At 36.8% G+C, this 26,588-nt stretch overlaps 1 protein-coding gene across 1 annotated transcript in view; it reads right to left on the bottom strand.

Annotated features, from left to right (window-relative positions):
- Positions 1-448: 448 nt before the first annotated feature.
- The window catches only part of zc3h18 (zinc finger CCCH-type containing 18), a 154,755-nt gene continuing 128,615 nt past the window's right edge, over positions 449-26,588 (bottom strand). Inside the window, exons 14-19 of the mRNA XM_051931485.1 lie at positions 11,745-11,903; positions 8,943-9,103; positions 8,312-8,502; positions 6,563-6,659; positions 3,627-3,720; positions 449-698 (exon numbers count right to left, since the gene is read on the bottom strand). Coding sequence (XP_051787445.1) covers positions 497-698; positions 3,627-3,720; positions 6,563-6,659; positions 8,312-8,502; positions 8,943-9,103; positions 11,745-11,903 — 904 coding nt within the window. The 3' untranslated portion in view covers positions 449-496. The remainder of the gene's footprint in view (positions 699-3,626; positions 3,721-6,562; positions 6,660-8,311; positions 8,503-8,942; positions 9,104-11,744; positions 11,904-26,588) is intronic.

Raw genomic sequence — 26,588 nt, 5'->3', positions numbered from 1 at the left:
TATGGGACCATTAAAATAAACAATGGATATGAAGGAGAACTAAGAAAAAATATTTTGCAAGATTAAAACCCAAAATTTCTTTGACTTCACATCACTTATTTTCTCGTATAATCGTACATTGTACTGTATATAATGGCGCACCACTAAACACACAGATTTACTAGTATACAGGTCATTGGTTAAGAAAAGCATCGTCTTTTGGGAGCTCAGACTTTAAAGTCTGCCATTTTGTTTCTTGAAATCACGCATACTGAAGTGTTCTTTTCATGAAATTCTTGTGTCACCGCTTCTCTGGACATTTTCCTTAAGATTGACAAATATCTAATATTCACAGTCCACGGCAAAGAAATCTGATAGAGAGCGGGGGGGAATGGGACGTTTGCCACTTAATTAGAAGGTTCCTCCACAGCGTGCAGAATGTACACAGTAGTAGTTTGCTTTTCCTGTGTTTGTTTTTTTATAAACAACAATCTCCAAACGGAAACGGTTCTGTTTACTACGCTTTCCCGGGGATTTTTGCTCTTTTTCGTGCAATGGCATCCTCCACAGCCTTCAGCTGCTTCAGGAGTTCCTCACGCCGGGACAGAGTGCTAGCTTTACCAGACTTGGGTGCAGGGGCAGCTGCAGCCTCAGGAGGCTTGTTTGACACACTGGAGGCTTTACCAGACACTTTAGGTTGAGGAGACAAAGGACGTTTTCTGAAAGAGAAGAGGATGTTTTTGTTACTATATAGGTTAATAAATTGTAGCAGAAGTGAATTTTGCATTGATTCCAGCAGGAAAAATGTGACACATTGACCTAAGTTAATGGTATTACTAATAAGAATTAATCTGTAACGAAGATTTCACGCATTAAGGAAAATCCCTCAATCTTCAGGCTTTTCAAGATTTCAAGTAACATAGATAATAAAGCTTGCTCAATGTCATGATAACACCTCCACGTCACATGTAAACTAATAATTTGAAACTTCATTAAGAAAATATATTTAACATTCAGGTGCTGGCTGAACGTGAGGAAATACTAATATAAAGACATTTTTAGGCTCACCCGTTTATCACCAGAGCATACCTAAGAATACTTGTGTTTTAGTATAGAATACACTAGCTTCTACAATTCTATAAAAGGAGTGCTGCACTATTGTTCGAAGATTAAGTTAACCACCTAAGGGGGCTGTAGAGTGGGAAATGTTCCAGACCACACTTTTAGTGTAACCTGTAAGAGACATCCCTCACAGAGGAACATAAATGTTTCAAAATGGGCTGAAAGTGACCCTACAACTTCATTAAAATACTACTTTGTGTTTAGCTGGTCTTATAATGGATTAACTGCACTCAAACCATCACTTAACCTTCAAAATCTGTCAGTACTGGAATCAGACCCTTAGATCTGTATCCTTCTTTTGAGTATGCCATGATGAGATCATACACGACTCCTCTAACCATTATCAGTGTCCTTTACTCTTTGTGATCTTCGCACAACTATACTTGCAAATTTCTGCCTTCCCAATTGTTCTGAGTAGTTTATGCACTGTCTTAACTGTATGCTCACAACCTGCGTTACTTAAAATATATAAATCACCCAATTTAGAGTTGCACTAGTTTGTAGTCCTGCATTCTTAAATGTATGCCTGGACATTACAGTACATGAGTATTCATTCTCTTTCAGCCATAGTTCCCCGTTGATGATGATACCTTCTTTTTAGAGTTCAACGCCAGCATTACTTTAGACATTCTTCTCCTTCAAACATTGGTAAGTGCAGCCAAGTTCGGCAAGTTCTGCTAGGACTCCCTAATACCAATAGCAGTATGCCTTTAAAATTGTTTACTATGAATGTTTAATTATATTTAGCCAAGTCAGAATTTTTTTTTTAAATCCCTCTGACTGTTTGAAGGAGGTGGCATTATTATTTGTTATAATATTTCTATATTTATTGCGGTACAATAAAATAAAACTTTTCCTTGGAGAAAAACAAAGTATTATCTATATATGACCCTGAAATGTTAATTATTTCAGTAGCCACACTGGCTTTCAATGTATTTGGTGCCTGTCATTATTTTCACCTTTTTAGCCACCAAATGTATCTTTGAAGTGAACCTTTAATGTACAGCTTGACAATGCGAACCGTGAAATACAAGGAACTTGGTTAACCAGTTTAATTCTCATCTACAGCATCTAAAAACCATTATTAAAACAATATTATTAGGAATGATAGCACAAAGAGTTATCTGAAAGTGAATCCCCACATTCTACAAACACACTGAATTAAAATTATCGTATAGAAACTGACAAGGTGCTTTTGGGAAAACTAATTTTAAAAACGTACTAAAGGTGGTACGTAACTAAACAAAAAATAACAGTAAGAATAACAAAAAATAATGACAAATGTAAATATAGAAAAGATTATTAAGAATAAATGCTCATGTGGTCATACAATTAAGTATTTAAATTTTATACATTTCTTGCATTATTCTATTCTATATAAATGATCAGTTTTACACTTCAGTTTCACAATTAAGCCAAGGTTTGTTCAAAAACATCACAGGAGAGCAAAAGTTGTGTTTATGACTCTTTGCCTTTTTCAATGTTCTAAGACAATGCACTTCAAAATTGTATAATTGCAAACATTCTCTGTTTATGCTCTTTTTGGAAGATACTCTTCTGGAAACTGATGTGGAAAAATTATAAAAAATAAAATGAATTCTATATTTAGCAGCAAATAATTGACTGAGTAATTAGTGCATTTATCTAACTTTACTAAACATATAGGCCTATTATGACAACTCTCAGGTGAGTAACATCAAAAATACCACCATATTTTACAGAGTAACTTGAGGATTTTAAATTCAGGAACAAGTCAGATAAAATACTGGGAAGTGCAACATACAGTATTAACAAACTGGCTGAAATCTCTGCTCCATGTTAAGGTGACAATATGGTTAAGTGTCATATCAGTTTAGGCTTAAAGGGATCTTACTGTAGTTTCAGGACCTTTCTTTTGAGTTTGGTAAGACTTAATGAAGCATGAATGCAATTGTATTCATTCTCTATGTCTGAGAATATTTAAATTATTTAAAAGAATACATTTATTGAAAAATAGACCACTGGTGTTCCCGAGAGTCAAAAAGGAAATGGTGGAAGAACAAAAAAGTTTACATCTACACCAATGAAAAAAGGGAACTGAATGGTTCAACTTCCACCTCTAGATATACTGTATATACATTGCTTTTTTTCCCCAAAAAAACAGGAGTTTTTTCATTATGGAAAAATAGGGTATCTTATTCAAAGTTGCATTCTATTCAGACAATGCAGTAATACAATGACACCTGGGTAAGCATTGCATTTCTGGAACAAACAAACAGCTGTAACAGAAGTCGCACTATCTGCCAGGATGACAATCAGGGAAATAATTAATAGCAGTGTGTGAAAACAATTTTGTAATACCATTCTATAAAAAAAAAAAATGAGATAATCAAAATTCTTTAAAATCTGCTATTATGTTCTAAATATAACTACAGGATGTTAAGGTGAAACAGGAAAAGTCAGAGGTAAAGTTAAATCTATTCTATTACTTCAAGTGAAAAATAAGCTTAAGCAGAAAAAAACACTTTTCATAAAAGATGACAAACCTTTCAGGTTGTGCAGGTGAGGGTCTCTGGTTTTGTCCCCTTGGACGGTCTACTTTGGGTGAAATTGGTCGCCCTGGCAATCGTCTTTCACGTCCTGCAAAAGAGTGAACCAAAATTAAGTTTTCTTCCACCTTTTTTATTGTAATGACAAACACGTAATTCTGCCACTTTGCACCAATATTAGTCAAAACTGCAACAGGTTTTGCTTAGAGAACAATAGAGACGGCTCACTGAATCGCAATACCACTGATATTTTAAAACACTTGTCAGTTCTGAAGCTCTAAGAAAACAAGCTATAAAATGTTTTGTAATATTAAGACATATTTAAGCATATCTCAGGACATTTCTAAAAGAACACATTTAAAAGTATGATTTATTCAAATAAACTACATAGTTGTATTTGAAATGTGTAAAGTGTGTGTAGGTTCTCTTCTGGGTGCTCTCTTTTTCCTCCCACGTCCCCAAGGACTTGGTAATTAGGCTAATTGGTGGTTCTAAATTGGCCTTGGGCAAGCCTGGGGTTCAGATTATCTGTTATGTTACAATCCACAAGTTGTGCAAATTTACACTGCATTTATTATAGAGGAATTTTAAAGCATGCAAATATTATATTGAAACTGAAACATCAAAATTCATTTCCTGGTTAAGTACATGAAAGCAAGCATTCTTGCATGAGACACAAACAATAGCTCGACTGTTTTCTTAAAACTGCATGCTGTCCTACTGGGTGCAGTTTTATACAGAGTAGGAGAGACATGTTTCAGAGAAAAGCAATTCTGTTGAGTAAATTACTGTTACATTCTGTTATGAAGGATTTTGTATAAACTATTGAATTAAGAAAAGGAAATCTCCACACATCTATCTACATTAAATGAAACATCATACAAAACTTTTTGTATTAGTGAATTATTTTTAAATGTTTGCCACCAACTACTAGGTTATTCCCCTACCCAAATTAATTAAAGGACAGAGAAATTCTTAATTAGCAATGTAAAGGTCACTTACTAATGCCCAGGAGATATAAGAGTGATTTTGTTCCAAATTACAGATTAGATGAGCAGGATACCATTTTTTATATATTTAACAGGAAAACAAAGAAAATACTGGAAGCAACTCTAAAACTAATATGAATATATACAAAATGAAATATAAATTAAATGGATAACTTTATGAAAGAATCAAGAATTTTCAAATTATATGAATACAAAAGCAGTGAAATACTCTGCACTTGCCCTTTGTAATCAAATACATGTTTTAATCTAGAATTTTAACTGTAATAGAAAAAGCAAGTATATACAGGAAAAAAATTCAAAGTAAAACAGTGATGAACGATTCCACTTTATAATGGCCTATATGTGATTATACAATACAATACATTCTGGTGTGCTCCGAGGAAGGTTCTGCATAATATACACTACCAGTGAAAAGTTTTAGAACACCTCAGTTTTTCCTTCAAATTTAATCAGTAGAAATGCAATGAATGACCTAAAATGGTGAAAAGGTAAGCAGTAAACTGCCACAGGTTAAAACTTTAAGTTTAGGTTAACAAAAACTGAAAAAAAGAAAATATTAGAATATTACAAATGGTCCTTCTTCAGGGAACAACTGAACCTACAGATGTTCTGCAGCAATTAAAACTAGAATTACCAGAGTCTACGAAAAAACTCGTAGATCCGGCCCACCTTAAACCCGTTCGCACCTCTCCGCCAGCGTCTTTTGTCCTGTAAATGTGCCGATAAAGACAAGCAGCCGGCTATTCCATCCCCCTACCGACTTAGAATGTGCACAAACTTCTCCAAGTTCATGCCTTGATTGATTATCTGGGAGTGGAGTTTTAAAGTGGAGATAATAGATCCGTTATTTGGAACACACGCATTTCATGTGTGTTCCGTTTCTACAATAATCTGTGTAAACACATTTTTAAAACAGAAACATTTTTCATATTTTAGTAGTAAATGACAAAATGTAGGCATAAACTATATAATGTATGAAGCCTGAAGTCCAAAGATCAAATAAACACTTTCACAAAAGGTTCAAGGAAAAGACAACAGCTTCTGTGGCGTGGCGGTAAGACTTGGTGGCTTGTAATCAAGAGTCCCCGGTTCGATCCCAACTGTCTCCTGTATTTGCCGTTTTCAGTAGTTAGCTGCTCTTATTGTTAATATTATACAGTACACACATACACTTGGTTTGCGTCTGTAACACACAGTGTACATTTATAGGACTTGTAAAAGTTACCTTTTTTTTCACTTTTATTCTCTCTAACTCACGAGCACGATACATACTACCGCCCCCCCACCCAGGGATCTGATGCTGTTAGTTTTTATTTGAAACTGGGAATAACTGGAGATGTGAGTGGTGTTTTGAGACAATGGAACTGGACATTCTCTCATCTGGAGGGATAAAAGCTGACACACAAACGCTGGCGAATCTGCCTTCTTCGTATCTCACCGTCACTTGATTTTTATTTATTCAGTTTTATGGAGTGTACAGTAACTGTAATCATGAACTTGAACACACATATGTTATTTAACCTGTAATCTTTTCTAAAAGTTACGATCATCACTACTACATGTAAAATGGTCAACTAATATAAAACAGGCTGGGGTGAAAAGTTTATGTCCAGGGCACCTAAAAGGGGATGGCAGAATAATGTCAAAAAAGACCCCTCAAGTACAGGAATAGGTCAACATATGAAGAAATTGCAAGGGTTAAGAAGTCTTATATTAGCAGTTAATAATGTAATAGGAGTATCTAGTTTACATGTATTATTTCCTCTGAAAAAATGTTCTCAAATAATTTCAAAACACTCCACTAAATGGCTGACTTACATTGTAAACAAATAATACATATGGAGAAAAACCACCTCTAAAATATGTAAACAACACAGGTGCATTTAAATACAGATGTACAGTTTAATTTGTTTTGTGCCTTACCTCTTTCAGGTGACAGAGCTATTCTTTTGCTAACAGGAGATGCAGGCCTCTCTTTATCTGAAGGCTGGTATCTCTTCCTATTTCCTTTTTCTGCTTGCTAGAAAGCAAAGAAGCACTTATGTAACAAAGCACAAGATTATAAATAGAGAGGGCTTCCAATACCCTAATAACTAAAAGACTTTGTCACTTTACAATATATTTTAGAGATCTGTTTAAAACAAATCCAGTGTCCTTGGTTCAAATCCCACTTCATCTCTTCTATACTGTCCATGTAGAATCTGTCTATTCATCTCTTTTTTCTGCATGGGTTTTAGTCCCACAACCCCAATGACATACAGGTTTAGTTAAATGGTAGGTCTAAAGTGGCCCCTTTACAAGTATACCTGTTGTGACGCTGAATTAGACTGAGCAGGATTGAGACTGTCAGGTGACATTTTTACTCATTTGTCTATTTAAGGGAAACTTAAGGATAAGTGATTAATTAGAGAGTGGCACTGTGGTTAGCACTGCTGGTTCACTGCCCCTGTCACGGTCTGTGAGAGTGCTTTGAAGTTAGATTGATTGACTAGTCTAAACTGGCTTGGTATGACAGAATGTGGGTATATATATGAATGTACCCTGTGAGGTCTGCAGCTTTATCCATGGCTAGATCCTGCGTTGTTCGCACTACCCTAAAACTGAATTATATTCATTTAAAAATGATGGACAGGTGATTTGTTAGCAAAGAAAACACTATTATGTTCTCTACTGTTTTATGTAATAATAGTAATAATAATATTGATTTTATTATCATCAGTTGGCACTAAGCCATTTCAGAAATGGTAGGTAATTCTTAGGAAGTTACTAGATCTGAACAGTGTGATGAATATTTAGTGCAACTACGTGACCCTGTGTTAAGATATAGCAGGTTGGAAAACGACTGACTGACTGACTGACCACTGTTTTTTCATAGGCCAATATAAAAATGTGCAAAAAATTTGAATTTAGAAAAAATATAAAGACAGGTACAATAAACAAACTATATTGTCAAAAATATAGTATGAGAGAACAACAGGAAGTCACAGTCCCAATGACATTCTAAAGTTTCACGGCCACTTAGCTAATAATTTACCTTTTATAACCAGCAGTTATTTCAGCAGGCATTTAGGAATTTTTAAAATCTTTCATCATTAAGCTGTACTGACAAAAGAAAGGAAGTGTGCACCGACACTCATGTGCACCGTTCAATACAGACAAGATATGTGGAAAGTCCTATTCTAACCCTTTCAATATGTAAAATTGTACTTTGTTTTGGACCACTTACAATTACTCTTTTTCTGTATTAGCTATTTCAAGCAAAATGACACCTTTTATTGTCTAACTAAAAAGATTCCAATATGCAAGCTTCTGAGGCAACTCAGGCCCCTTCTTCAGGCGAGATGTAATGATCATTGATTACATCTTGCCTGAAGAAGGGGGCTGAGTTGCCTCGAAAGCTTGCATATTGGAATCTTTTTAGTTAGACAATAAAAGGTGTCATTTTGCTTGACTTCTCACTATATTCATAATGGCTAACACGGTACAACACCCTAGTACTACAGATATATTAGCTATATAAATGTACTGTCTGAACCATTTTAAATAATATACTGTTTACATTCTTCTTTTTTTTATTTCACTGTATGAAACAAAGCATTTGCCATACTAACATAAGTGTTGGCACAAGTAAGTGTTTTGTTGGAGGCAGTTTGTAGAAGTCTGCCAAAGTACCTTATTCAGAAGTGTCAGCTTGATGTCTTTGTGAGAGCCATAACCAGACTGGACTTGTGGTGGTGCCTGATGTTGTTGTGAAGTTTTACTGCTTGCTCCTGTTTTCTGGCCTGAAGAGGGTCTAGCAGGTTGAGGAGGTGGTTCTTGTTTCTTTCTCTCCTCTTTTAAGGGTTCTTCCTTTTTGGGCTTTCCTATAAAACAAAACAAAGAACATGACAGTGAGTAGAGATGAATGCATTGGTTAGCCTCCTGAATTACAAGAAGCCAGGCTAATGCAACATCTGTGAGACTGAATGGAACAAACCATTTAGTGTAGAGATCAACTACCAGATAACTGGCAACAAAATAAAACACATCTGGCTTAAAATGGGCTACCATTCTTGTACCATATTTTTTATAGTCTATAACAGATTAATTCAAGACAAAAGCAGGACTAACTTGCATGTTTAAATAACAAAATGATTGATCACAGAACACTTTAAATTACCTAACAAGGAAGTGTGTTTAATGTTGGTAGCTCACTTCGTTACTTCTGCTTTCCTACACCATGCCTCACTATATGATAGAGTTAGCTAAATCAGTTACAGCAGCTTATTGTACTTTACACTCAGTTATTTCATATCTACTTTACCTTTTTCTTTCTTTTGCTGAGCCGGTGTGGGTGAGTGAGAACTGGCAGAGGATACTGGACTGGCAAGGTCTGCATACATGTCCTCAGAATCGGCACTACGTATGGAACTACTGCTTGAGGAGGCACTGGATACAGATGACACACTACTTACACTCAAAGATCTGAAATTCAAAATCATATTTATTTTTAGTAAAGATTTATATTTTACAGAACTAATTTGTTTGTGTTACATGTTTGAAATATTTTGATAATTTAAAAATTGAACATTTTATCTGAGACTTGTTAGAAGACATGTAAACAGTACAATATTTACACAAACTGTGAAAAAATATTCAGATACTTTCAATAATCTAACTGAATACCACATGGTGTCATAACCACACAAACATATGTAGATACTGTATATAAGCCTTTTCCCAGGTTCACTTTGAGCTAAAATATTGACTGCTTTTGCTGTATAATATTGACTGGTAGAAAAGCAGAAAGCCCTGCTCTCCTCAGATTATAGCCTGCCAGGGGCATAGAGTTCTAGCAAGTTGTCTTATTTTCTGAAGGAATGCAAAAAGCCTTTCATCTTTCTTTTTAGTGAGCATCTGTGTTTGGAGTTTCCTCTGAAATATACTGATTATTTTTTTCTTTTACTTTTTAAATCTTGGATATTACTTAAAACAGATTTTTCTGTTATATTCCACAGTTACTCTGTATTGTGTTGCCTAGAGCAGGGGTAGGCAATGTCGGTCCTGGAGTGCCACAGTATATGCAGGTTTTTGTTCCAACCCAGTTCCTTAATGAGAACTCAATTATTGCTGATGAAGCACATATTGCTTAAGTGACATTTTAATGCTTCATTTTAGTGGTCTCGCTTGTTAAGGTTCTCCAACCTTAATTGCTTATTTCAATCTTAAACTGCTGCATTCAGTGTTTTAATTGCTCCTTATTAGCAATAAGATGTAAAAGACAAAGCAGCCAGCAGTTCTCCAGCTAGCTTTTTTCCAATTACATCTGTGTGTGTTCATCATGCACGGTTTGATTTAATAAAACACTTAATAGAAAAATGTGACAGACTGAAAATGATCTGTTTTAGGCTTCAAATCATTTGGATGATATCCTTGGAAAGGAAAAAAATCTACGATATAAAAGCCTTACATTGCACAGACTAACAAGCCATAAAATTAAATAAGGTCTGAGATTGGCAATGATTGGTTTCTAATTAAGCAATTGGGTTGAATGAAAACCTGTAGCCACTGCGGCTCACCAGGACCGACATTGCCTACCCCTGTTTTACATCTTATTGCTAATAAGGAGCAATTAAAACACTGAATGCAGCAGTTTAAGATTGAAATAAGCAATTAAGATTGGAGAACCTTAACAAGCGAGACCACTAAAATGAAGCATTAAAATGTCACTTAAGCAATATGTGCTTCATCAGCAATAATTGAGTTCTCGTTAAGGAACTGGGTTGGAACAAAAACCTGCACATACTGTGGCACTCCAGGACCGACGTTGCCTACCCCTGGCCTAGAGCTACCTGACCTTCTGTTTTATCATCTATCACTGCCTACATTATCTGTGCCAGATTCAAACACCACTTCTGCCACCATTCCCTACCAATCACACCCAAAGCAATTAACGTCTGCTGCAATTATCCATTTGCAGGTGTCAAGGAGAGATCGGCCTATCACTTTCTGCCAATGGATGACAATAAAATCAGCAGCATTTTCTTCCCTGCATTTTTATGTTCTTTTGAGTGTAAAACATTTGATCATATAGTGTTATAAGTGATCTACTGCACCATCTAATGTACCATCCTTCTATGGATACATTTACCTTCAGCCCACAGACAACTTAATGTTACTGCTACCCAATTGTAACAGTGCATGGGAATTTTAATGGATACTGGAAAAGAAATGTGATCTACTCTGCTGATTGTTACAGGTACAAAATGGAGATATAACGCAAAAAAAAAAGCGCAAGTTAATTCCACTTTGAAACATCAGCATATAAACTACTTTTATAGTCAATCGTATTATTACATACAATAAATAGTTTGCTCTCCTTATCATACATAGCTAACACTATTTTCCCCTTTTTAAAACTAAAATGCAATAAAAAAGGTTAAGGCAAACTATAATAAAACCAAACAGCAAAATTAAAAAAATTCAAACATACCATACAGTGAAATAAATTAAGCATAAATATCATACCTGGATTTTCTGTTATAAAAGAAAAAAAAGATACAAAAAAGTATTTGTAATTAAAATATTAGAAACAATCTCAAATAACTTACAATTTACGTTTAACACATATAAAGTGTGTATTAAATTTGAGACATTCTTAATGAAGATGTTTTAAAGCTAAACATCCCTGTAGTAATTTTCAAAAACAAACCAATACCACTGAAAGTGCATGCAAATGCATTTAAAATGCCTACAAGTTTGAAAAGTAGGTTATAAGAAATGTCAACACATTTAAGTCTTTAACTGAAAACACATTGCTAACTTTAAATTCTAATGTTGAAACACGCCATTATAGTACAACTACAAAATATCTACAAAAATCACTAACTTAAAGGTAATTTTAATTTTGGATTTTGGCTAATGTAATATTAAAATTGGCAAGAAATGAAAGTAGTGTTTTTAGGGTGAAGCAAAAGTTCTGATACAATTTCATACTCTGAACAGTAACAGCAATTATTACTTATTACAGGAATTACTACTATTATAGCAATAATGGAAAATACAATGGATACTCCTGTATCACAGGAAACAATAGCATGAAAACAATAATAGTTTAAATGCAAACCTGGACTTTCTGGAACCTGATGGAGAATGTGATGCAGATGCTGAAGAGGAACGTGATCTGGAACGTGATCTAGACACTGAGTGAGAGGGAGATCTGGAACGTGAGCTGGATCCAGAATAGCTGCTGCCACTGCCACTCCCGCTCCCACTCGCAGCTCTCCTATAACAGGAAAAAAAATTGATGACATCAGTGTGTAGCATTACAGACTATTTTGGCGTCGTTTTTTTAAATCAAAAGAAGAAAGCTACATCAAACATACATTTGATAACCAGACCACTTGTAAATTTTTCATCCAGCACAGAATACTATGTTTGCTTAAATTATGTATTTTTGCATTAGTTAATACAATGTATGCTATCCTTATGTTTTTGTCCTATCTGGTTTAAATTATATAACAGTAATCAATAAAAGTAATGACACAAACGTCATAGAGTTCATTATATTGAAAAACTGCAGAGATGAAAGTCTTAAATTCTAAGTGGTAATCAAGAAAGTTCTACCTGGCCCTGTCAAGCCATTTTCCTATTTATGCATGTTTTCTCTAAGTACAGTGCATAACACTCTACATACAGAAAATTAAAATAAAAAAAACTTTAATAAACATGACTATACAAATTGTTAAATAATCTAAATTTTATTACATCCACATATAAAAATAAATTACTCAACAACTCCAGAAAGGCAGTTGGTATGTTGCCTAGGCTATTCCATCCATAGTCAGATGGAACTGCAACAATACAGCACCAATGTGGAGTGGATGCAATCTGAATGGATATTAAAGAGGCATCTTTAATTAATATGTGGAAAGAGGAGACAGTATTATAGACTGGCAGACAATGACAGTAGCTCCTACTTTTATAAAAATAAACAAGACTGTGTGTTCCAGTTATGGAAGAATGATTTTTGGACTGATCATTAAACCTGTTTAGAAGAAAATAACTAATTATTCTATATTGACTAAAGAGCAATGTATCAGCTTTCTGCACAAATATCTGAAAGGTCAAAAAAGTTTGCAGAATCTCTCTACACATTTTATGTTTTAGGAAATTGACCATAAATGTGTAAGCTTAGGATTGCCCGGGAATTCCCCAGAAGGAGCTGGAGTCTGTTGATAGGGATAGGAAAATGTAGTCTGCACTACCTGGCCTGCTGCCACAACATCCCACATAAACAAAAGCAGATGGAAAGTGATATCTGAATGAGTGATTATAAGAATATATAAGTATAAATAATTCCAAAAAAGTTTTAGCTTATACAGTTAACCTACAGTATATTACAAATTGTTTAAAATAATGTTAAGAGAATTTACGGTCCTAGGGGGCCAGAGACTATTCTGGTAGCACAAGGCATGAAACAACATGCTTTTGAGGAGTAAAGTCAATTTAGCTAGGAATTACTTATTATTTTTTAATTCACTTAACTTTATAAAATATTGTCATGTATAGAATGATGTGTTCTTCAAATATAGTTCTCTGCTTGTAGAACAAGATTCTAAAATATATGTTCAAATTATGCTGAGCAAGTTTCAATATTTACAGTATGCTTACAAAAATATGGAAGTAGCAGTTGGCATCCACTCTGTGATATCCTTGAACAGTTATTAATATTAAACAGTGTTAACTCTCCTAATCTCTATCTGCATACCCTAACATTCCTAAAATTAATTTAGAAAGGGGTTCTCAAAGTTTATGTATTTGCTGCAACCACACCACTCATCCCACCTCCACCCACTCCACATGGCTAAACCTGGGGTCTGGAAAAGTGCTTATTATGATGACTCTGTCTCTGCCTATTCTTATGTTATAGACACTCTTTTGAAAATGATGTCAAAATATATAATAAGAGCTTTATCAATCCTACAAAATTGTGAACTGATAGTGTCGGTTGTAAGGGTATCTTCCATAAAACATTTAAACAAGATATATAAATAACCTGTAGTTCAAACAGAAAGTATGACAAAACACTGGAAGCTCTTACTTGCTGTACATTCCACAAGTTTTGTTGCTCTGCAAGGTTCTGTGACACATCTTGGATGTGTCAAATCTGATTATTTAGTGGAAGGCAAATATTTAAAAATATTAATTTGTTAAGGTAAATACTGAACACTTACCACTTACTGAGAGACTATTTTTAATGAAACCTCACAGGGCAAAACCTTTGCGAATCATTGGTGCTATGCTTTAGCTAGCTCTGTTAATAGTCTCTTGTATGAAACACTTTTTGTTAAGTGCTTTGTTACACAGACGACAATATCTGCAAGGCCCTACTTTTTTTATGCAGTGTGGATCAGGTACAACAAGTGTAAATCACCACTCATGAACTGTTGTTAAAGGACAAACTAAGCTGATATTCACACCAGGCAAAAATGCAAGTCACAGAAATCCAAAATCCCTAAAGGTATCGTCAAGATACTTGACCATGACATAGTATTTTACTGCATTTACATAGTTTGGGCCAGGGTATGTGGGGTGGCTGGAGATCTGTGGGAGTCACAAGACTCTGACTAAATACTTTCATGCTCACATTATACCTAATTTCTAAAGTGGACAGGAATAAGTCTGCCTCTGTGAAGAAGTTGGTAAAAGTAAGATAATAAAAAAGGCATATACAGGCAGTCCCCAAGTTACATACAAGATTTGTATATATTTTAATAAATGCTATTGTTGACCGACTGTAACCAAATGCTCTGCCAATGAATGATGGAGTTTCATTATTTTCAATGGTGATGGTTTTTCTCTTCTTTACTGTATCACCAGCACTTGCATCAGATTTGTGTTTCAGAGACATTCTTGAAGGGTGAAGACAAAAGGTTAAGTCTTAATAATAACCGTATTAATAATCTTAACCGTTAAGATGAGCTCTTCTGCACAGTACTATACAGCTATCACAGCAGGCAGGCATTTCTCGTCAGCACATCTGGCAGCCACCCAAAGCACACTACAATGCTACCCCCCCGCCGCCCCGTTCACCTTCAATGGCCTCCATTCAGCCACAACCGGGTCAACGCTTGCAGCATTACCAGCCGCCCACCGAAAACGATTAGGGGGGAGCCGTGTGTAGTGGGCGGGCAGTGAAACGCTCTACACCGCTCCATCCAGCCTGCGTCCAGTCAGGATCAGTAGCTGTGGCGGCGTAGTGGGCGGACAGCGAACCACCCCATTAAGCCTCTGTCCTGCACACGAGCAATAGCTGTGGCCCCAGTGACTATGGACCATGGGTCAGCGCTCGCTTGCCGCCGGGAGCTGCCCGAGGGACACATTGACACTACACTGCGCGAGCAGTGAAATCGCACCCCCCCAGCCACTACTTGCAGTGTCCTCCAGCCTAAGACGACAGAGCGGCAGTTAATGAGGGTGCATGCGTCACAACTGCGGCCTCATTTATAAGTCATAGGTCGAGGGTCTGTAACATGGGGACTACCTGTACTTCTGGCCTTAAGAAAAAAAAAAAAAAGTACTATTATGCACCATTTTTATAAGATGATGTTTTTAGGTCATAAGAGACACCCAGTCTGCAAATTACAGCCTAAAAGCAATGGTTTCAGCATCCCTTATCCATCAGCTTTTCAGTATATCTTTTACATAGCTTTTATGTACTTCCAATAATATGGAGGCTAAATCTGCACACACATTCCAGGGGTGGCAAAACAAACACAGTATTCATCTAAGTGCAACGTCTTTTGCTTTGTACATCACACAGAATGCCACATAGCTCAGAACTACATTTTAATGTTTTCAAAAAATGTCTGATTATAGACATTGACAAATTCATTTGCACTCCCAAGCTTTTCCTAGGAGATTAGGCTAGGTTAGGTTAGGTTAGGTAGACTATTATCCCGCTGGGAAATTTGTTTGAATCTGGAAAGTACGAAAACAGAAGACATTGTTACAGAGATCCAATAGACAACCAAAGTTATTGCATAAACAAAAATTCAAGATTGGAACAAGGAATAATTACTTTCAACAGTACACTAGGGCTGAAATCGACGTAATCGACAAAGCGTCATAAACAGAACCTTCAATAGAGGTTCCAGTCACAAAAAACCACATTGGTTTTTGTAACTGCAATGCACTACATGAATGTCTGGGGGCAGTTATCGTTTGTTATTGTTTGTCAAGACTGCACACAGTCCTACCAACGAAGAAAGAACGTCTGAGGAGAAGAAGAATGTAGAGGAAAATAAACGTGGTTGCAATGGCAAGTCGCATAGGGGAGGGGGAAGGAGATGGAAAAAAATTGAGACAGAAACTTTCTAAAGTGTGGGAGCACTTCATCGAAAAAGAAAAAAAAGTTGAATGCAGATTATGCAAAGCGGAGATTTCTTTTCACGGCAGCACCACCACGATGCATGAGCATCTGAAACACAAGCATCCTGGACCTATGATGCCGGCATCTCTTGAGAATTTATGCTGGCGCTGTTAGTTAGTTAGGGTCAGATCAGGAGGGGAGGGACAGCATGAACGAGATTGAGAAAATAAAAGTGAAAAAAGCTAACTAAGAAATTTACACCTGATCTGGGGGGTATTTTTCGTACGTCGCTTAAACCATCCGAGATCAGGTGCCTCATCTTGAATGAGTTAATGCCAGTGAAACTAATCCAGATAAGTCGGTTTTTCAAACGCAGATGTGTATTAGATTAGTGTAGCTGGATCTAATCATACGAGATGAATGCGCGCGCCCGCGCTGAGTGAAAAGCCCATATATATTGAGTCTAGAAAACATGATCAGCAAGTCTTTGATAGGCTGTAACAAAATGACGAAAGAACGGGCGCATTTTTTTTCACACACGCGGCGCAAGACCTTTTATTCGAAGGACACGAAGAATTTCAAGATTTAATATGCACAAGCGGTAACACTGCAAAAGCAGCCCAGACCAGAAAAGACGGCTGGCAAAAAGTGGCCAAAAAAATTAAACGCTAAGTAGTGTACATTGTACTTAGTGAATGCAACGTTTCATTTCCTATGTGTCAGATTAATTATTATTTAATATGTCATAATTCCAGATCAAATGTGAGCACAAGGAGAACATGGGAACAGGTTAAAGTGAAGTACAAGAATATACTTCAAACTGGTAAATATTGGTATATAACTATTTAAAGAATTGTTGACATAAAGAATCATATATAATATAAAAAACATTAATTTTAAAGCTAATAAGGAGGCAGACAAGCAAAAAACAGGTGGAGGTCCACGCGGTCCAGACCTAACCCCTGCAGAAGAGTTGGCTCTCCAGCAAAATGCCCATCGCCCTGTTTCTGAGGGCATTCCAGGGGGAAGCTCCTCCTCAGAACCAGTGGCAGGATGCAGTGGTCACTTAATTTCAGGTAAAGGATGGTCATTGCATATTTGTCCTCCATGTGTGCTATAGGTATGTTCCATATAGCCCTCTTTTTCGTTGGGTCAGTTGCAGGGAATGTCATATCCTTTGAACCTGTGTCTGACCAACGAGATATTAACTAAGGTCAAATATTTGATGAAGACACTGTGTCTGATTATTCATCAGGAGGAGAGGTACACTTTCCAAATAATGTTTGATCAAACTCCACTCGGATCAGTCCCATGTGAACCAATCACATTTGGAAATCCTGGTAATGAAAATGTTAGGCTGATTGTGGGATTCTTCGTGGAACTGTGGGTGTTTTTACCTGTGTATTACCTACCTGCAATGGCATGAAACGCCTCTTTTATTGTCTGCACACGCAGGTGTCCAGGAAACACAATGAAAACCTGAAGGAAATGTTTCAGAGCCAAACAGACTTTACGAATTGCCTGGAAAACTGCACTTTTCGATCGCTGTTCCGCATCGCCTACAGTATATAAAAAAAGTGCCGCTTGCAAGAAACCTCAAAGCAATGCCTACTGTCTGTGTGGTTGTGAGAGCCCGACTTCGCCGAGTTTGACTTCGAATATACGGAGCTAATAAATCTTTGAGGTACAATATTCCCCCTCGGCTAAAGCGGTATCTTTCGTACAGAATTTCCTCCGGGGGCAATAAAGGATCTTGCCGATCGCGCAAAACCCTCTTTATATGAAATTCTCTTCCTATAATTTGCACATCAATATCAATTGGTCGCTCATTCATGAACGGCGAAGCCCTGACTGGATGACTTCCACACCGTCACTGATCACGTGTGTAAACTAATCCTTGTTTACGCAGAACAAACCTGCTCCGAGCAGGTTTGCGGATTTGGATGTGTTGCTATGACAACACTTCCAGCAAGAGTTTCAAAAAACCGACAGATCCAGGATCAGGCCAAATCGTCAACAATTACATCCGGCTAAACGAGTAATCCACGTACGAAAAATACCCCCCTGTTCATTTTCAAATAATATTGCATTAGTACGATGATGTTTTCGGACTGGTACTATTCAGGTCATACAATGATTTCTTCTAAATGTCACATATATTTATCTCTTTCTTTTTTTTTTCCCCCGGTGCAGCGCGCGGACACCAGAAGGCATGAGCACGGAGGTGGTCGGCTGCTTGTGCTATAACAAGTATGACCTGGTGGCGATCAAAGCACATGTACTGTGCAAGGCATGTACGGGGTCCACTGAGAAAAGAAGAGCGTTCATGGCTCACCTTGCAGAGGAACATTCTTTCCTCTGCATGTTCTGGAGTCCTGTGCAGACTGGGCAAGGTCGGGGGGAAAAAAAAACGTGGTCACTGATTACAACCGCAAAAAGGTAAGCGAATGAATATGAATAATATGAATAATGTTGCATCCGTGCCACAATGTTTTCCGAAATGTACTATAAGATCATAAAATGAATAATTCCAAATATCATATATACCTATGTCTCTGTTTTTTTGTTCAGTGTGGCTTTGACATCACGGGCCATAAGCTGCATACTAATTCAGCGTAAGCAGGAACACTCAATAAAATTGAATAAAAAAAATCAAGTTTTTTTTTTTTTACGATACAAATACGATACGAATAAGGCAGATTCACCAATGTTTGTGTGTGTCAGCTTTTATCCATCCAGATCAGAGAATTTCTAATTCGATTGTCTCAAAACACCACTCACATCTACAGTTATTCCCAGTTTCAGATAAAAAGTAACAGAGTCAGATCCATGGGGGGGCGGTAGTATGTATCATAATCGTGACTGAGAAAATAAAAGTGAAAAAAAAAAAGGGAACTTTTACAAGTACTATACATTTACAGTGGCTGTTACAGACGCAAATCAAATGTGTTTATTGTATAATATTAACAAAAAGAGCAACTCACTACTCAAAATGGTAAATATACGAGGCAGTCAGGATCGAAGCAGGGGACACTTGATCAGCAATTCCTACCGCTGCGCCACGGAAGCTATTGCATCATCCTTGAACCTTTTGTGAAAGTGTTTATTTGATGTTTGCACTTCAGGCTTCACACATTATATAGTTTATGTCTACATTTTGTCATTTATTACTAAAATATGAAAAACTTTTCTGTTTTAACGATGTATTTTTTGGTTAAGTTAAATGCACTTTTTTTGCTTAAAGACTACGTGCACTTTAGTTTGTATTGTTTAATGTATTTCTTTATTGTGATGGTCACACTAATATAAAAACATCTGATTATTTTCAAATTCATATGTTTCACTGGTTGTTATTTTAATTTGATTATTATTAATTTTAATTGTGTTTATGCAGAGACATCAGGGTGACATTCACAGGTGGAGAGACGTGAGCAGATGAGGTAAGACATGCACTGGAGCCCAGAACAGGATGTACAACCACAGGTTGCAGGGTTCAAAATAGTCAGGCATGAAATAATCATGACTAATCAAAAAAAAAATTGAACGATTAGTCGACAACCAAAATAATCATTAGTTGCAGCCCTACAGTACACAAAATAATAATGAAGAATTTAACATTTAGCAACATCCCTAGAAGTAACAGAATTTAAAATGCTTATAGCTCCAGGAATAAGAGTTCTGAAATCTGTTGTTCTTTACCTTTGGAAACCTAAAACTGCAGCCTGATGGCAACAGCTGGAATTTAGAGAAAAGAGGACAGCATCTGTCAGACAGAACTGAGTTGGCTTTCTTTCAAACCTGCCTGTAATACATTCCAGTGATAGAGGTTTCTGTGAACCATAATTTTAATTCAAATTTTTTATAATGTTGTTAAATGGCTTATATTCTTATTCAACAGATAAAAGTAAATGTAACAATAAAGGACTTATAAAAAATGTCATTATTGTTTTGTCCGCTTTAAAACAGCTGAATCACTTTCTAGCTGCAGATGCTCAAGTATCAGATATGGATTAAAAAAATTAAGGCAGTAGAGTACTGCCATGTTTTGTTGAAACATATTTTCAATACACTGGGAACAAGAAATAGGATTATGGATGCTCTTGGTGTACGTGTGTGTGTTAATCATCACAGTATACCATGTCAATTAAGCTTCAGGGATATCAGTCTGTCCAGTTAGGAAGCATAAGCAATTGTGAATTAGATTCACCTGCTTTGGTGCAAATGAAAGTGACAACAGGTACACTGGAGAGGCAACAGCAAGACAACCCCTAAAAAGGGAACGGTTTTGCAGGTGGTAGCCACAAACAATTTGCTCTGGGTCAGTAATGATCTGGGGAGGCATACCTTGGAGAGTCGCACAGACCTCCACATGGTTAGGCTAAGGCACCCTGACGGATGTTATGCACCAGGATGAAATCCTCAGTACCACTATCAGACCTTACACTGGTGCAGGACAATGCCTGGCCTCATGTGGCCAGAGTGTGTAGGCAGTTCCTAGATGATGAAGGCATTGATGCTATTGACTGGCCCGCACGTTCCCCAGACCTGAATTCAACTGAGAACCTCTAGGACGTCATATATCTGTGCATCCAGCGCTGCCAAGTAGTGCCACAGACTGTCCAGGAGCTCAGTGATGCCCTGATCCAGGTCTGGGAGGAGAACCTCCAGGACACCATTCGCAGTCTCATCAGGAGCAACCCCAGATGTGTTGGGAGGACATACAGGCACGTGAAGGCCATACACACTACTAAGTTACAAGTTGCCGTGATGATATTCACACAAGTTGGATCAGCCTGTGATTTCAATTTTTCAATCCGATTTTCAGTGTGATGTTGAATCAATCCCACAAGGGGTTGGCGATTTTGGTTTCCATTGACCATTGTTACATCATTTTGATTTCAACGCACCACAAAGTATTAGTCAGTAAAGAATATCCACTTGAACATTTTGTTCAATGAGATCCAAAAAGTGTTTTAAGTGTTCCCTTATTTTTTAAAAAAGTGTATGTGTATATATTTATTGACCTGCCACCTTATTAGGTACATCTTGCTAGTACAGTGTTGGACCCCCTTTTTCCTTCAGAACTGCCATAACTTTTCAAGGTATAGATTCAACAAGATGCTGGAAACATTCCTCAGGGATTCTGGTCCATATTGACATGATAGCATCACACTGTTGCTGGAGATTTGTTGGCTGCATACCCATGATGAGAAGCTCCTGTTCCACCACATTCCAAAGGTGCACTGGAGGCAACTGAGTACAGTTAACTCATTGTTGTGTTCAAGAAACCAGTTTGAGATGATTTGAGCTTTGTGACATGATACGTTATTCTGCTGGAAGTAGCCATCAAAAGATGGGTACATGGCAGTCATAAAGGGATGGACACAATCAGCAATAACACTCAAGTACGCTGTGGCAATTAAACAATGCTCAGTTGGTACTAAGGGGCCCAAAGTGTGCCAACAAAATATTCCACACAGCATTACACCACAACCACCACCACCACTATGAACTATTGATAAAAGACAGGATGGATCCATGCTTTCATTTTGATCTCAAAATTTGACCCTACCACCTGAATGTTGCAGCAGAAATCAAGACTTATCAGACTAGGCAATTTTTTTCCAATCTTCTATTGTCCAATTTTAGTTACCCCATGCAAATAGTAGCCTTAGTTGCCTGTTCTTAGCTGACAGGAGTGGCACCCGATGTGGTCTTCTGCCGCTGTAAGCCCATCTGCTTCAAGGTTTGATGTGTTGTGCATTCATAGATGCTCTCCTACATACCTTGGTTGTAATACGTGGTTATTTGACTTACTGTTGCATTTCTGTTAGCTCAAACCAGTCTGGCCATTCTCCTCTGACTTCTGGCATCAACAAGGCATTTTAACCCAGGAAACTGTCGCTCACTGTTTTCCCTTTTTCAGACCATTCATTCTCTGTAATCCTTAGAAATGGTTGTGTGTGAAAATCTCAGTAGATCAGCAATTTCTGAAATCTCAGACCAGCCTGTCTGGCACCAACAACCTTGCCATGATCAAAATCACTTAAATCATTTTCGTTCCCCATTCTGATGTTTGTTTTGAACATCAGCAGATCATCTTGACAATTTCTACATGCCTAAATCCATTCAATTGCTGCCATGTGATTGGCTGATTAGATATTTGCATTAGCAAGCAGGTTAACAGGTGTACCTCATAAAGTGGTTGGTGAATGTACATATATATGTATGTGTGTGTGTGCGTGCGTGCGTGTGTGATATATAGTGTGCTGTGGCTATTTACTGACCACCAGTTTACAATACAACTATCTTGAATGCAAGGCCTTGTCTACACAGGTGTTCAAGTCTTAGTAAAATGAATGCACTCTGAGTGTTTAAGTTGTGTTTTGTAGTGGTGCTTAATTTTAATATGACATTACATTTGTGTCCATTTGCCTCTGTTAAATCAAAACCTGTAGCCCAGATTGTAGTTTTGTGTGTTTACCTATGAAGGGCAGTCAGACAGTCCAGAGTGTTTTTAACCTGTGGCATTTGAGGTTCTACCTTCATTGGATTTACGAAATATGGATCAGTTGGCTTTATTAGTCCTGAACCTTGACCTCCTTGTGTTAAAAATCCTCCTGATTCAGCAATATGAACAATGAAAATATCGTCGCCGCTACTGGGTTCATCCTATGACTGTACAACTTAAGAAAGGAAGCTTTTGTGTAATCTATGAAGAAATGTGATGCATTTCACATAAGCTCTTCAAATACTGTTGGAAGTCAGTTTCGAGTTTTAATTGTCTATTGCAGCTGGCACAACACTATATTACATGCTAGTCAGCCCATATGCGAGTCAGTGTTAGCCTTGAAGAGCAGTTACTTGTCACCTTGAGGTAAGCAATATACAAACAGTACTCGCATATGCACTTGCCCACCAGCATGAATAATCCATAGTAGCTTAAGTTACATTGTTAGCACAAACCTACAAACTGTTTTGAATTCTTCATTATTACCATTATTAGTTTGTTGATAATATGAGTAAATATGTGTGCGTATGTATATATGTATATATATATATATATACACATATATATACATATATATATATATATATATATATATATATATATATATATATATACACATATATATACATATATATATACACACACACACGGTATATACACACATACATATTTATATTTATTCCTTATTTGTACTTTTTTTATTTTAAGGTTTTTGGCAACTGGGGAATGCTTTTCTTCCTTACATTTCTAGTAGCTACTGGGAAAGTCCAGCATTCAGAAAAATGTGCATGAAACATGTCATGTGCTATAGGAATGTTTCTAGCCTTTTGTCATGCCACAGCCGACAGTACAGCTATGGACTGACATTTCTGAAGGGTTCTGCCAGAGATCCCAGTTCCTACTGTCTAAGAGCCCTGGATATCCAATCCTCCAGAATGTTAAATGAGTGACATGTAAACACTATAAAGACATTTTCTTCATGCTCATCGGGATTTTCGCAGTAACTGATGCCAAGAATAAGCTGCATGCGCTATTTTTCAGATGTCATCTGAATGCACATCCAACCGAATGCAAATGATGAAAGCCTGTGTGGACATTCTGATTTGCACCAATGAGCAGAAAAACGCTTGGTATTCTATGCACACTAACTGGATGCTACAGTCAGCAGAAAAACACTCCGTTCAGACGTCCTTGTGGACAGGGTCTTATTATTAAAATGGCTTTATTTTGCCTTTGTATTGAGTAGATGCCTCAATGTGCTGCACAAAACAAGTAATTGGGTTTGATTATCTACTTTAGCATTTCTCAAAATATTAAAGAATGTTCAGGATTATGTATTGCAGTCATTTTAGGAACTGAAAAAGTGCCCAAACTAAGAGCAATGTTAGAAATATAAATCAATAAATGTCAAGCATGCAACGATACGTGATCCATTTTGCACTATTTTTGCATAAGCTGAGCGTGGGTTTTAAAACACAAATTTGAGAAGGGATCCCCATCCTAAATAGGAAATTCTCTCTGCTAGCTATCATTAGAAGTGCAAAGAACTATTCATAAAAAATGAAATGCACGGAATGCCTCATGGAACACATTAAATGGCATATGTAAATTTTTTCCTGGTATGAAAATTATGGAAAGAGGGATTCCACCTCTCAGAGGGAGTCTAACCACAGGATCTCTCTGTATTGTAAATATTTGTTTGAATATTCCTCATGCACAGATGCAAATCTTGCAGGTAGTAGGCATTAGGTGAGCCCATGATAGAAAGAAAAATAAACAAAAAAGGGAACCCCACTCCTATTAATCTGATGGAAGTTACGCAACAGCAATGGAAGAAAGGTTCAGCATTTAACCACAAAATTTAACCAGGCAGTGTGGACACTGACCTTCAGTGTTTTCCTTTATAGGGATGTCACTTGTATAATTTTAAAACTGACAGGAAACCTGTATCTGATGAAAACATCCTACAAGGTTTTCCTATTAATCCTAACATCCTATTAATGTGCAGAGAATAAACACATTTCATATGCTCCATGTGTTCTTTTCCTTTTTTTGATAATTATAAAAATGGGTTTTTAAATAAAAAAATATCACTTTTAAATTTTAGGTCTCTTAGTAAAGCAGGATGTTTACTGTTTGAACAAAGCTTTATGCTGAGAGTTGTACAAACTAGGTACATTTCTTCATTATAAGCATATGCAGTAATTTATACAATATTTTCTACACAATAATTCCACTTTTTTCAAACCTGACGGAAAGGATTATTCTCATAGAATACCAACACCAAGAAAAAATATTGAGTGGATATAAAAAGTCTAAATTGCACATTTAGTCTAATAAAAAATAAAACCAAGATAAATCCTGTCAACTTATTCCACTCCTGCTTTGTGCCCTGTGTTGGCTGGGATTGGCTCCAGCAGACCCCCGTGACCCTGTGTTCGGATTCAGCGGGTTGGAAAATGGATGGATGGATAAAGAAGGTGAGAAAAAAAATAATCAGAAACTGTTTTGTCAAAAAATTTTTTTAAATCCTACAAAAAACCTGGTTGTACTAGTGTGCACACCCCCTAAACTAATACTTAGTTGAAGCACCTTTATATTTTATTACAGCACTCAGTCTTTTTAGGTAACATTCTTTTTTGCCCACTCCTTGTAAAAATTTCCAGAAGTGTCAAATTATGAAGGTATCTCCTGTGCGCAGCTCTCTACAGGTCATCCCACAGATTTTCAATTGTATTAAGGTCTGGGCTCTGGCTGGGCCATTCCAGAACATTTATCCTCCTTTGATGAAGTCATTGCTTTGTTGATTTTGATGTATGCTTTGGGTCGTTGTCATGCTGAAAGGTGAAGTTCCTTTTCATCTTCAGCTTCTTAGCAGATGCTTGAAGGTTTTGTGCCAAAATAGACTGATACCTGGAGCTATTCATGATTTGAACCACTTTGATTAAAGCCCCTGCTCCAGCTGCAGAAAACCAGCTCTAAAGCATGATGTGCCAAACATACTGTACCTTTTGGACTTATGGCCAAATAGTTCAACATTACTTGTGGGAGAGTGGGTATACCTTTTTGCAAAAGTTTAGCCGGGCTTGGATGTTTTCTTTGTGATAAAAAGGCTTTGGTCTTGCTAACCTACCCCACAACCGAGACATATGAAGAACATGACTGATTGTTGTCACATGTAGGGAACAACCAGTACTTAACAGGAAATCCTGCAGCTCCTTTAATGTTGCTGTAGGCCTCTTGGAGGCCCCTCTGGCCAGTTTTCTTCTTGTATTCTCATCAATCTTGAAGAGGCGTCCTGATCTTGGTAGAGTCACTGTTGAGCCATATTTTTTTCACTTGTCAAGGACTGCCTTCACCATACTTCATAGGATGTTTAATACGTTGGATACTTTTTTGTACCCCTGTCTTGACTGATACCTTTCAATAATGACATTCTGCTCATGTTTTAAAAGCTCTTTCCAAACCATGGCCTTTGGAGTATGCTGCAACCAAGAGGATATCAGTATAATCCTACAAGAACAGCCAAACATTATCTGAGTTTGATGACAGGTGTACACTACTATTGGAGATAAGACATATTGTGATTGGTTGATTCTGAACATAGCCATATTCTTGATAAAAGGGTGTTAAAACTGATGCAACAAGGTTTTTGTATGTTTTTTTTGCCTTTTTCACTAAATTAGTTTCTGATTTGTTTTCACCTTCTTTGTGTAAATTGCAATTTTGCAATAAAGGTGGAATAATAACTGACAGGATTTATGTTGGCTTAATTTTTTTATTACACAAACTCTGATTTTGGAAGAGGTGTGTAGACATTTTATATCCACTGTAGCTATTAGCTGCTAGTTATTACTTTAATACTAGATTTTGCTAGCTTGAACTAAGGCATTTAACAGCCATCAGAAATTGGCATTATCATGTCAGTACAACATAGGAACATTTCTCAGATACTAATATTAAATGCAACTAACAACATTTTAATTTTTGTTATAAAAAAAAAATGAGACAAACAAATGGGTTAATATTGCTTGGGGTAATGGTAACACACATAACCCCACTGAATAACAGATTTTGAAAACATC

This window comes from Erpetoichthys calabaricus, chromosome 9 (genome assembly GCF_900747795.2).
Source record: "Erpetoichthys calabaricus chromosome 9, fErpCal1.3, whole genome shotgun sequence".
NCBI lineage: Eukaryota > Metazoa > Chordata > Cladistia > Polypteriformes > Polypteridae > Erpetoichthys > Erpetoichthys calabaricus.
The sequence above is the reverse complement of the archived record's forward strand: the minus strand, read 5'-3'. Positions and strand labels throughout refer to the sequence as shown.